Genomic DNA, 14002 nt, shown 5'->3' on the forward strand with positions numbered 1-14002 from the left:
ATAAGCTTAACGAGTGTATTGTCGTGTCAATATTTACTGGACATAAGACTATTACAGAGCCGACCAACGCCCTCCTGGTCGATGTACGGTAATGTTGGTCCTCAATAATTCTTCCTGTCTTGGTTATTATAATCATCATTATTATTATTAATATTATTATATTCTATCATCATGAAGAATAATCCTTCCTATAAATCCTGGGCTACAAGGATGAACACATAGTTGGGTTAAGTTAAGTTAGGATGAAACCATTGTTGTTATAAACAACAGATAGTTCCTCTCCATCAAGAGTTTTTTCTCATTTTTTCCCTCACCAACTGGTAAAAAAAATCAATCAATAAATTAAGAATGCTGAAAATAATACTTCACAACTCATCAATAGCTACCCTCACCTAACGTAATCTAACCTAACCTACAATACCAAACGACTAAAGCATTATACCAAAACCATATCTAACCTAATCGAGCCCGAAACTGTACAAACTCTTAACATGACGCTGGGACATAGGGGCTTCAGGTACAGTAAGTCCTAAACTCCTCTGCACCGCACCTAAACCAATCATAAAGTAACATGAGACCCACAACTACAGTACATCAATATCTAGAGACCACTCCGAGTCATGAGCGGACAAATGTTAACAAAGGCAGTAGAAGCGTGGTCACCTGAGTACAGAGTGGGGAGTGGTGGGGTGTGGCTGTGTTTATTTCCTCTGTCAATAACTGCGTCAGAATTGATAAGTGTTCTCATCAGTTGTGGTGCAGTGCTGCTGGGGAACAAGCGACCTCGTCTCCACCTTGGTTGTATCCTGGATACACCAGGACGTTCCTACGGTGTCTACTTCTTCATTGTTCACAATATTAAGGATATTATCAACGCTAACTCGATCATGAAAGCAATGTTTACGGTACTGTAGTATAAAGTGACTTAATACGGACCAGAAACTGTCTTAGTAAGACACTTGTTTGGTAAGACTTTATATCAAGAGCAAGACCGACTGAGAAGACTGACATTATTACTGAGATAATGAAGCGTGAAAACACGGACGGGAGCAAGTCGGTTCACTGTAGAGGTTTGCCAGCTTTACTCTGTCTTCTACGACTCTTGGGTTGTTTCCCTTTCACAAGAGTTACCACGGTAGGAGTGACGTTGGTTAGGTGTGGCCAGCAGACTTCAGTAACACTCAAGAGGACGTGGCCTCTGCTGGCGTGGTCTGTGCTGTTTGCAATAGGACACGTTTCCTTGACGACTTTTTGTTTTATCAAATGGGAAATATTATTTTTCATTCTCACACCACTAGGTGTCGCTGCCCTTGTATTCTACGTGAGCTTCATGATTGCCACGTGCGCCTACCTCTACCAGGTCACCAACAGTCACCTCCTCGCGCTGATCGTTATTCGTTTCCAAGATTTACTCAACAACGTTTCAGATGTGCAGAAACTTTTCCTTCAGAGTAGTGGCAGCAAGTTAGGAAACGCTGGCAGCCAACAACCTCTGCGATGTATTAACAAGTTGAGGCTCATGTTTAAAGGCATAGAGAAAACTGATCTTCTAGTATTTCTCTTCGTGACCTTGATTATGGTTGAAACTGGTTATTACATGTATTTATCATTGTACCATTATTATTATTTGGAAGTAATAAGAGTCTTCTTTTCTTCTCTCCTGCGTCTCGTTTTCATCTGTTTAATCACTTGCTTCATGAGGACTCTTGCAAAGACACTCACAGAAACGCGACGAGCTATTGCTACGCACCTCGAATCCAATGACCGTTTGGCATACGTCACCTGCCCCATATCTCCGGTAGACGACCCAGGCACAAGAGACCTCAGTAAAAGTCATCATGACGCACGGCACCTCAACACCATGGGCGCCACACACCTGAGAACGAGCGCACGTGGACAAGACTGGAGTCTCCATGACTTGGTCCCGACCAGCGTGATAAATGAGGCACAACTAAAGACTTTTGAATCACTGCTGAGACAGGTGTGTGTTACCTCGTGTATCAGTAAATGAGAGTTAATGTCAATCTCATACATATTGTCAATGAATATATTATGTTACCAAAGTAAAACTAACAGTGAACTTATTATTAGTTTAAAACTTGTTGGATTATATCTCCGTGCTTGAAATAACTAACAGTAAGGCGTGGTCAATACCTGGATTAGGCAGATGTATATCACTCTAATTTAGGTGAATTTTTGTACATTTTTTAATAGGTTGTCATCTTAGAAGGCTAATATAACACGGGCGATGCTTTACCACATGCATGTAGTATCATTAGCCTTACATGTAAACAATAGCTCGTCCACCTTAGTAGCCGCTGTACTTCCCGACAGGTAGAGACGCTTCAAGATCGGGTGTTTGACTACTTCGGGCCACCTCTCATCTGCCATTTCCTAAACATCGTCCTGAGCTCAATCGCCGACACCTATTTCCTCTTCAACTTTGAACCAGTCTTTACCAGGAGCTGTCTGGCATTACTCGCCAACATTTTGAGCCTTGTGGTTATTCTACACGGGACCTGGATAATGCAGAAGGAAGTATGTGTTTGTTTTTATATTCTAATACTATTAATAACTATCCTTTTCCACCAATTTGTTTTTATTATTACCATGATTCATTCTGTCTCATTTAACCTTCGTGTCTATTTTTGAGTTTTATTTACATTAATAACTTTCGCTTTCTATGTTATTATTCCTCTTTTATCACCATGATGTATTCCCTCTCACTTCCTCACCTCCTACTGGTCAATGCGTCTGAGGGTTGGTGGTCACGGCCCTCCATCCTGACTCTTTTTCTCCGGCGACCACTGCTTTTAATCTAATTTATCCATTCTAGTTTCTGCCTTCCCGTGATGATGATGATGATATAATATAAATGCATTATAAAGTGAAACTACTTCTCCTTCACGGATCAGCGGGACGCCTCCGTGACTTGGTTGAAGGACGAGCTTCTCCAAGTTGAGGACGAACGTGTACTGGCCAGGGTAAGGGAGACAGAGAGAGAATTTCTTTCAAACTGTTAACAGAAAATTCAACACCTCCTAACACAGTGTAAACAAACAGTGTAGCCAGAAACTGTACTATATGGCCAAACAACAAAGCTAGAAACAGTACAGCCAAACGCAGTATAGCCAGACAGTATAACCAAACGCAGTATAGCCGCAATATAACCAAACGCAGTATAGCCAGACAGTATAACCAAACGCAGTATAGCCGCAATATAACCAAACGCAGTATAGCCAGACAGTATAACCAAACGCAGTATAGCCAGAGTATTATACTACATTATAATGACGTCTAATAACACACACAGGGCTGGTGGTTGGTGGGTGACATGCAGAGAACACTGTGTCCCAAGGCAGTGGGCTGTTTCACCCTCGACAACCACTGTTTTGTGGCTGTGAGTACCACCTTAACTCACTTTACTCATCGAGTCATATACTTTACTCACTCATATATCCTTGCTGACTCATAATTTCCTCCGCTCACTCACCACAAATATATTTTACTCACTCATGTGTGTTGACGGTACAGGTGGGGAGCTTCGTGGCGACCTACGTGGTGATCCTTCTCCAGTTTACTACCAACAACACTACCTCGGCCTTCACCACCTCCCACCCACCGACTACGGCCTCCAGTGGCCTCTAAGACTCCTGCCTCCAGTAACCTCTAAGACTTCTGAACCTCTTGTTTGATGTAAGAAACCTGCTGGTCCCTGAGTGGATATACACACACTATATGTCACAGTAAGTAGATATATTCACGTGTTAAGACTGTTTACATGCAGCGTATCTCACAACATAACTGTCCTTGTTTTTGTATCATTACTCGTAATGACCAATTGATTCTTCATGTCAAGATTTTTTTTATAGGAAAAGTTAAATAATCATTTTAAAAACATTCAAATTTATCGTGTATATAAGCTAACCTAACGCTAAACTAAATCTAGCCTAAGCTAACCTAGGCTAGCCTAACCTAAATTAATCTAACCTAACCTAACAAAATCTAAACTAACCTAACCCCCGTGTATAACCAGCTTGGCCTTCACCTCATCTATACAGTCACACCCCAGGAGAGCCTAAATAACATGTGGTTTCTGTAGGTACGTGTAAGCATGACTCCCCCCCCCCACCCCCACCAGAGAACACACCTTACACGAGTTATTTTAGTCTACCCTCTGGTTTTACTTTTAATATTCTTAGTTTAGCTCTTAATATTCTTACCTACGCTTAACACAGGTAATGACTCGATAATTTATAGCAGCAACACATTTTCCTTCTTTTATTATAATCAGGTTTTAAAAATATCTATTGTCTAAGTACTGTATTAATATTTCTTGTAATACCTACTGTATTTACAGTACCTGCTTTTATTGTACCATCAAAACCGTTTTATCGGAAATTATCATGTAAATAGATAAGAAATTACCATTGCAATAAATATAATTGCCAACTAGACATAATCCTGACGGCTCTGTCCTCTTGTTCAACCTTAATACTGTTGTACTGTTATACTTATGTTTGCAATTCTTCTGCAATTTATGTATATACTTATAATAAAAATAAATAAAATAAAATAATAAATAAATAAAAATAATGAATATTGAAGTGATAACCGTGGTAACATTATGAGATGTTCTTATTACCACCATGTTATTGTACTATTCCAGATGACACTAAATGTTACATAATACTTCCTTGAGATAAATGTATAGTATATATCAGGTGCCTAAAAGAGAGCTCAGGTTCTCAACTGGCTCAGCCATATTAATATTGGTATTATTATCCACCCTGTATCTGTGTTTTTCTGACTAAATAAACTTTCAATTCAATTCAATCCAAACTATTCATAATGACCGTCTTCTCTAGGAAAACAATTAATTATTTCTGACGATGTTTTTACCTTTCACGGGTTGGTTAATTGGTTAGGTTCCCCCCTTCCCCCCCCGCCTCCTCCCTCTTCCCTTCCCCGTCTCCTCCCCCTCCCTTCCCCCCCTCTCCCCCTCTTCCCTTCCCCGCCTCCTCCCCTCTTCCCTTCCCCCCTCCTCCCTCTCTTCCCTTCCCCCGCCTCCTCCCCCTCTTCCCTTCCCCCGCCTCCTCCCCCTCTTCCCTTCCCCCGCCTCCTCCCCCTCTTCCCTTCCCCCGCCTCCTCCCTACTACAACACCACCACACTGTACTGTACTATGCATGTCGCCATAACTATTTACCATAACTGTGCACCAACTCTCTACCATAAATCTGTACCATAACTCTCTACCATAAATCTGTAGCATAACTCTCTACCATAAATCTGTACCATAACTCTCTACCATAAATCTGTACCATAACTCTCTACCATAAATCTGTACCATAACTCTCTACCATAAATCTGTACCATAACTCTCTACCATAAATCTGTAGCATAACTCTCTACCATAAATCTGTACCATAACTCTCTACCATAAATCTGTACCATAACTCTCTACCATAAATCTGTACCATAACTCTCTACCATAAATCTGTACCATAACTCTCTACCATAACATTCTTACCACAAAGACGAAAAACTAATGATTGCTGAATTTCACTGAGAGGGAGGGAGGGAGGGAAGGAAGGGAGCGGGAAGGGAGGGAGGGAGGGAGGGAAGGGGGAAGGGAGAGGGAGGGAGGGAGGAAATGAAGAAAAGAAGAAGAAAAAGGAAGGAAAACAACCCGGTAATATACAAGAGAAACCAGCAGACGGCCATCATCACTAATGTGTGTGTGGTCAACAACACTAGCGCGAGTATCGATCATTTTACACCCACGACCGTCATCCTCGTTGGAGAGTCGGTGGCAAATGAGACACTCTACACCGTGTCCCAGCTGCTAAGTTGAAAGACCACACACACACACACATTACCACTTAACGAAGCATCATTTAACATCATCAGTGAATCGTAGGAGAACTAATTTACATATTGCGTCACGGTGTTTATTAGTATTCACGAGGCTTTGTCTTTAAGTAATGTTAACGTTATGAGAATGTTTTATTAGTGCTTAAGGGAGTGACCAATGGGAGTTATCTTATTAATTCAGACACCTGCACTGCACCTGGACTGTATATCTAGAGCAGGTAAGTCTCTCTCTCTCTCTCTCTCTCTCTCTCTCTCTCTCTCTCTCTCTCTCTCTCTCGTAATAACACAGAATCACACCTCACAAAACAACAAAGTACAGACGCCACAACAAATTAAAGACGCGAGAAAGGAGCAACAAAAGGTGTTCTTGACATTATACACAAACTCAGTATACTGTATATATGCAGGGCTGGCGGGCGACTGTACCGGTTAATGGCGCCGCAGAGGATAATGGCGCCGTGATTGTGGGTTTCCGCCAGTCAGTGACCTTGATGTTGTGGTGTTGGAGGCGTGGTTGATGCACGCCACAATTCGTCTCGGCATAATGGTGCACATCGGTATATACAGTACTGTATTTTAGAATAGAAGATAAGGGGAAGGAGAGGAAAGAAGAGAAGGGGAAGAAGAGGAGAGGAAGAGACAGATATGAAGAAACGGAAAAGTGGAAGGAAGAGAAGAAGATAAGGAGAGGGAAGAGGAGTAAAAGCAAGAGGAAGAGAAAGAAGTGGAGATTATCAGTCAAGTGGATCAAGAGATTCCAGCTATAGTGTGTTGACGTAATCACAACACGCAAGGACGCACACACGGGTCATAACTACAAATACAGAACCACGCCATCTATATCACCGTAGTTGGTACTTCCCCAGCAGGCGTGACCCGGTGTGTGTGTGTGTGTGTGTGTGTGTGTGTGTGTGTGTGTGTGTGTGTGTGTGTGTGTGCTTTTACCTGTGTGATTACCTGTTTTTTCCCTTTAACCAAATCAGTGGGTCACCCTCCTTCAGTAGCTATACCCGTCAGGAGAAACCCGCCGCTGGAGGACACGCACAAAAGGAATCATAATGACCGGATTATAAAGTTCCCTACTAATTGGGTCCTACACCGCGTCCTACCCTCGAGCCCTACCCCAAGGTCCTTCCCACAGGTCCTATCCCCGAGCCCTACCTCCAGGTCCCAGGGTTAATTTTGTCTCCTATAACTGTGGTTAAGTGAACGTATCTAGTTAAGGGAAAGTCTCAGTTACAAGTTACATTATTTGTGTGTTTCATCTCCAGCCAACCAGTTTGATACATTCTCACACCTTCACTTACGAGGAATGTTGATCGTATGACCCTCTGAGAACCAGGAACCTCGCTACCAATCAGGAGACTTCCTCTGGGTCCTTCAACACACACACACAGCTCACAAATTACCTCCAGTGTGGCCAAGAGCCTGCCCCCCCTCCGCCACAACCTGCTGCGATTTCTACGGAGTTGCCTTCCCTGTCCCCTTATGTGGTGCGTGTGGTCTGGTGTTTCCTTTCACTAAACAGAGAGAGTTTGTTGTGATTCTACCCTTCACCAAGCAATAATAAACAATCACTTGGTATTTACGATGCCTTACGCCGGGGTGGTGCCTGAGGGTGACTCGCTGCCTCCCTTACCAATAACTTGTAAACAAACCGCATGGTGTACACGGAGTGATATCAGCCTTAATGGATATATTGCATTGTGTTCGTGGGCTTCCTCTTCCCGTGCCCCTACCCCCTTCCTCATATTCTTCCTCTAATTCTCATTTTCCTCTTCCTCCTCCTGTTATTAAACGCCTTCTTCTTCTCTTCCCCCTCTCCCTCTTTTAATAAAGACCGTCTTTAACCTAACCTACTTAACCTATTTGTTATAGCTTAACAAATTTATTGACAAAGCTTGGAGAACAGTTTGCCTTTTCTGAGCAATTCAGTCAGGTCTTGACACTGGGGACAGTATCACTTCTCACTGCCACGCAGGACAGAGGTTCATACACAAAGAAATAGATCTTATTCATTAACAATATATACTAAGCTCTACCCTAACTCAGTAAATTAATATACCTGACCTTATGATAATACAGTGGTGTTGATTTACTGTACTTTATACCTGTAACTGCATACCCAAATTTGTTTTTGTATTTCCGATGATACAGTAGCGATGAATTACTTGTACCTGTACTTTATACCAAACTCTACTCCCTGTAGTTCTGTACTTGACCTAATATTTCATGATACAGCCACTGCATTAATTCGTGAAGTGTGTTTCCCAGGCTTACAGCACATCTGGTGAAGCTACTCAAATACAGATGTGTGTGTGTGTGTGTGTGTGTGTGTGTGTGTGTGTAGAAAGCAAGAGAGAATGAGAGATACCTTTTCATGACCCCCCCCTCTCTCCTAACACGAACGCTAACCAAATCAACGATATAACTTACCTGTGTAATTAACGTCGTACAGGTAAACATTAATTAACATACCTGAACACAGTCTCAACTCGCTATCCAACACTCACCTGGAACACAAAAATAACTATACTGTACTATATACCGAAAGTATTATAAGTAAATAAATAAATTAATATACAGAATAATGAATAGATATATGTGATGGTAATTACACACACACACACACACACACACACACACACCTCTTGGGGGACGTTTTCTCAGTGCTTTCAAGTGCTTGTATGTCACGTTCTAGCTCCTCTTCCTCCTTGAGTAACCGTAGCAAACATTTACCAATCACTCCCTCCTCTTCCTCCTCCTCCTCCACCCTCTAACACACACTGTAAACAACCTGTACGTAGTTAGGCTCTCTGCAAACTAAAAACATCACCAATCTATCCATTTGTCTACATTACCCTGGCACCTGTTGTTTACAATGTATATATGTATGTGCAGAATGACACACCTGTTTGTTTACATGGGTAGAAAGTCGTTTTGTTTGTTATTCTGTCACAGTTTGTTTGTTTGCTATTCGGACTATCCTCGTATACTGTGGGTAGCTTGGGCAAATGCAAACAATATAGGTACGAGAGAGAGAGAGAGAGAGAGAGAGAGAGAGAGAGAGAGAGAGAGAGAGAGAGAGAGACCACGTCCTAGCCGTTTAATGACAAGGTTGCCATTGTCAAGTCAACCCCAGCCCCCTCCCCCCTATCTCCCTGCACGACTCCTGACCGTAAACCATAAGAGGAAGCCTTTTATTGCTTTTTCTTTAGCCTCCTCTTCCTTTTCTTCTGACCTGCTTCTGCTATTCCTCTTCTTTTTCTTCCTCCTCCTCCACTTCTGCTGACCTGCTTCTGCTATTCCTCTTCTTTTTCTTCCTCCTCCTCCTTCTTCTGACCAATCCATCCTCCTCCTCCTCCTTCTTCTTCTGATTTATCCATGTTCCTTCTCTTCCTAAACCTCCTGACCTACTCCTTCCCTCCATCTTCTGATCTATACCTCCTCCTCCATCACTGGTGTCGTGGGCCGGCTGTCACATACGACCGAGCCAGGACGTATGGTAGTAATAATAATGGCAATAATAATAATACCATTTTGTGGGGTGTGTGTGTGTGTGTGTGTGTGTGTGTGTGTATATGTGTGTATGTGTGTGTAAGATGTTGTACAAGAGGCTGGCAGCGAACCACCACCTACCACCATCAAAACCATCACCACTTACCACACAGCCCACCAATTACCACCAACCACCAATTAACATCACCAAAACCACCACCACCCACCAATTAACACCACCAAAACCAACACCACCCACCAATTCCCACCACCACCCACCAATTAACACCACCAAAACCAACACCACCCACCAATTCCCACCACCACCCACCAATTACCACCACCCACTAACACTACAACACAAGCACACTTTCTAAGCCGCATTTCAATTGAACACTACACCAATACCGCCCCTCCACTAGTGCACGCCGCCTAGAGACCCAACAATTACTGCAAATTACAGGATTTTTGCTTGTCTAAAGAAGCCGCTGATGAGGTAGGCCATGTATAGTAGGTTAGTCTCTCCCCCACCACCAAGCCAACAGGAGTCGACTGGCATTATTTTAACTCGAGAAAAGTGTGTGTGTGTGTGTGTGTGTGTGTGTGTGTGTGTGTGTGTTCATCCTGCCAGTCAGCCAGTTACCCGGTGCATCACTTCACTTTTATTTTGACTGGAACCCATTCTGACTGGATCCCATTTTGACTGGGAACCGGTTTTGATTGGGACCTATTGTGACTGGAACCGATTATGACTGGGACCATTTTGAGTGGAACCTATCATGACTGAGACCCATTTTAACTAACACTAACCCCCCCCCACCCGACGAATTTAAAGGCCCTTCCTTCCCCGACCAAAATCATTTTCCCCTGCACAAGTATGACGGTCACCAGTGTAATAATAATAATATTAATAATAATAATAATAATAATAATAATAATAATAATAATAATAATAATAATAATATTATTATTATTATTATTATTAATAATAATAACAATGAAAATAATAATAATAATAATAATAATAATAATAATAATAATAATAATAATAATAATAATAATAAGTGATTTTACTGGCGGTCAGCTGGACAGTGTGGGGAAACGTGTCGTCGCTGTGAAGACTTTATTGTCGTTGTGGCAGTTTTTATCTCGAGGGTTAAATATGGTCTCTCTCTCTCTCTCTCTCTCTCTCTCTCTCTCTCTCTCTCTCTCTCTCTCTCTCTCAATCATTTTGCCACCTCTAGCCAGGAGAAAGCCCACAGTTCCCAGAACACCCCCCCCCCTCGGTATACACCTACCTTCCCTCCCTCCTTCTCTCCTTCAATTCATCCAATGACGTCACACATACCAGACCCATTCCCCCATCAAGGTTGTAGGAGACCTCAGCCTCGGGCACCACCACAAGGTCGCGAAAGGATTGTTGTCGGGCGTTCCGGAGCATCTTCTCTTGAATAATGAGAGAAGCAGGTGTTCTGATTACGTGTGTGTGTGGTGTACAGTTCAGCGTGTATATATAGATAATCCTGGTATACAAACAATGTACTACCTAGATCATTCGGTTACATAAACAATATAAATGGTACCTGAGAATTCGACCAAGAAAAGCCAAGTTCCAAATCACTCAAGTTAGAGAGAAACTATTCCACAGATTTTAACTACAGACCATCAGTCATGTACCTAATTATAATTCATTCTGTTCTTTTAAAAGTCGATGAATTGAATTACCATAAACTGTCATCTACCTAACCTAACCTCTTATCTAGCTAATGGTCACCCCAAACTAGAGGGGGAGGGAAGGAGGCCATTTGACCCCCCCCCCCCGACATTGTTCTAGATAGTTGTTTGACTTGGCTTCATTGATAGACTCTTCCATAGATTTACTGCCCTCTGTTCTGATGAATTATTTCCTTATGTTCGTTCACCATAGCTTGTCGAGCTTTGGTATGTACCGAAAAATCGATATAATAGCATTCACTGAAACATGGATCAACCTAGACTAACGTGAGTTACCGGTAGAATACCAAATTGCGGATTACAAATTGTTCCATACCGATAGGCCGTCCAGTAAAGGAGGCGGAGTAGCCATCTATGTCAGGGATAATCTGAAGTGCGAAATAAATAAGGAAATAAAAACTGAGCGTAATACAGAAACAATTTGGAAAAATTTATCATAGGAGTAATATATAGACCACCCAATCTTGATAGAGTTAATGAGCGACTGGGAGTGTCTGAGGTGTACCTGGGAGTGTCTGAGGTGTACCTGGGAGTGTCTGAGGTGTACCTGGGAGTGTCTGAGGTGTACCTGGGAGTGTCTGAGGTGTACCTGGGAGTGTCTGAGGTGTACCTGGGAGTGTCAGAGGTGTACCTGGGAGTGTTTGAGGTGTACCTGAGGTGTACCTGGGAGTGTGAGGTGTACCTGGGAGTGTTTGAGGTGGGGAGTGTCAGAGGTGTTCTGGGAGTGTCTGAGGTGCTGGGACCTGGGAGTGTTTGAGGTGTACCTGGGAGTGTCTGAGGTGTGCCTGGGAGTGTTTGAGGGTGTGCCTGGGAGTGTCAGAGGTGTGCCTGGGGAGTGTTTGAGGTGTACCTGGGTGTGTCAGAGGTGTACCTGGGGTGTTTGAGGTGTACCTGGGAGTGTCAGAGGTGTACCTGGGAGTGTTTGAGGTGTACCTGTGTGTGTCAGAGGTGTGCCTGGGAGTGTCAGAGGTGTACCTGGGAGTGTTTGAGGTGTACCTGGGTGTGTCAGAGGTGTACCTGGGAGTGTTTGAGGTGTACCTGGGAGTGTCAGAGGTGTACCTAGGAGTGTCTGGGGTGTACCTGGGAGTGTCAGAGGTGTACCTGGGAGTGTCAGAGGTGTACTCGGGAGTGTCAGGGATGAAATGCGCAGGGCTTCCATACACAACAAAGTCTGTATAGTAGGCGACTTTAACCTTGGCCAAATAGATTGGACTGACCTTACGGGTAACTCAGTATCAGAGGATTTCCTCGAAACGATCCAGGACTGTTTCCTAAGTCAACATATAACCGAACCCACCCGGGGTAATAATATACTCAATTTAGTTCTGTCGAATGGAGAAAACCTCATCAGCACTGTCGAGTTTGGGAACGAACTTGCATCTTAATTTGCACGCCCTCGAGAGACGTAGAGTGAGGGGCGACATCATAGAGGTGTATAAATGGAAGTCAGGGTTAAACAAAGGGGACATTACAAAGGTACTCAAACTATCCAACCAGGAGCGAACTCGTAAAAATGGTTTTAAATTAGACAAATTTAGATTTAGGCGTGAAATAGGTAAACACTGGTTCGGAAACAGAGTAGTGGATGAATGGAACAAGTTACCAAATATCATCATTAACTCGAATACGCTGGATAGCTTCAAACATAGGTTGGATGCTGATATGAGCAATAGGGGTTGGGTATAAACGGGACTGCCCAGTATGAGTCAATAGGCCCGCTGCAGTTTCCTCCATTCTTGTGTTCCTATGTTCTTATGTTAAGTTATGTCCCCCCGGGTTCCTGTTTCCCATCCCTTTCATGATTGTAAAATGTCTCTGTATAAAGATCTGTTCTAAGTGGCTATTGTGTCTTGTCTGGATAATCGGGTTGACATAGTTTAGGAATCATCTCAGTCGCTCTGTAATAAATCTTTTCTAGAGATGCTAAATCTTTCTGGAGGTTTCAGTTTTTTTTTTCAATCTAGAGTGTGAGGTTACGTGGGATTTGTAAAATTATATTCGAAAGTTTGCTTTATAATTCTTAAATCTCGGTTGGTGCGTTTTTTTTTTCCAATACTGCTCCCACTTGTGCTGCCTGACGTCACACAACAGATTCGTAAACATCCACCATATTTCATCTAAAAATTAACCACTCTAACGCTACCTGGGGCTGGGGGAAGAGAGGGTTAAATAAGGTTAGTTTGGTTCAGGTAAGCAGTGGCGGCTCGTGAAAAATAAAATGGAGGGACTGCAAGCCTCACACAACAGTAGGATACACAAATTTGACCTACCTCAGGTATGAGTTGTAGTTGATGTCCACGAATTCCCAGGGCATGGTAGTAGTGTTGGTGGTAGAAGGTGGTGATGGACCAGTATTAATTGAAAATATAGTCAGCGCGTCTGCTCTTTGATGTAGCAAAATTGTTTATTACTATTTCATTAAAATCCTTTATTTCTGTTATCTGAGCTGCAATGTTCACTTTACCCAGCAACGATAAATTAATCATGTTATTCATATGTTTGGCTGACTGCTCATGTTTCACTATTTTCTGTGGCAAATGCCTCAAGTCAGTCACACCACTTTTCGTCCATGCCGAGTCCCCACCAAACAATAAGCAGAATAAAGTATTTGCCTCGTCACAACCACAGAGCCATAAACACTCATGTTAAACTGGCGTGTATATTCTTTGTTCCTGCTTGTACTGTTCTGTTGAATGGATAAAACTGGTGTAGGTCTTCCTCTTGCTTTGATTTCAGTCTTTTCATTTAATCTCAGCTGGGAAAAGTTGATGTTTTGCAAATACTTCACTCGATTTTCCATCGTCAAAGGGTAATTAAAGAAAGCACGATTTAACCACACCGTCCACACGCAATGTAAACACCTTGTACGAGACTGAGCTGCTTCAAGTGCAGCTC

General features: G+C 42.8%; 1 protein-coding gene across 1 annotated transcript; it reads left to right on the top strand.

Annotated features, from left to right (window-relative positions):
• The first annotated feature begins 214 nt into the window (after nt 1-214).
• LOC121861154 lies at nt 215-4274 on the top strand. Its single transcript, XM_042358721.1, has 5 exons — nt 215-1981; nt 2335-2538; nt 2916-2984; nt 3314-3400; nt 3535-4274. Exons 1-5 carry the CDS (start codon nt 1025-1027, stop codon nt 3646-3648), a joined length of 1431 nt encoding a protein of 476 aa, XP_042214655.1. The 5' UTR covers nt 215-1024; the 3' UTR covers nt 3649-4274.
• Nucleotides 4275-14002: the final 9728 nt, after the last annotated feature.

Source organism: Homarus americanus, unplaced genomic scaffold (genome assembly GCF_018991925.1).
Source record: "Homarus americanus isolate GMGI-L3 unplaced genomic scaffold, GMGI_Hamer_2.0 scaffold52806, whole genome shotgun sequence".
Taxonomy (NCBI): domain Eukaryota; kingdom Metazoa; phylum Arthropoda; class Malacostraca; order Decapoda; family Nephropidae; genus Homarus; species Homarus americanus.

What these genes read in the sequence shown, in the direction of transcription:
- LOC121861154 (XM_042358721.1), top strand. Translation starts at nt 1,025, where the DNA reads ATGAAGCGTGAAAACACGGACGGGAGCAAGTCGGTTCACTGTAGAGGT. An exon ending in ACGAACGTGTACTGGCCAGG is followed by an intron (nt 2,985 to 3,313) that starts GTAAGGGAGACA and finishes TAACACACACAG; the next exon opens with GGCTGGTGGTTGGTGGGTGA. An exon ending in ACAACCACTGTTTTGTGGCT is followed by an intron (nt 3,401 to 3,534) that starts GTGAGTACCACC and finishes TTGACGGTACAG; the next exon opens with GTGGGGAGCTTCGTGGCGAC.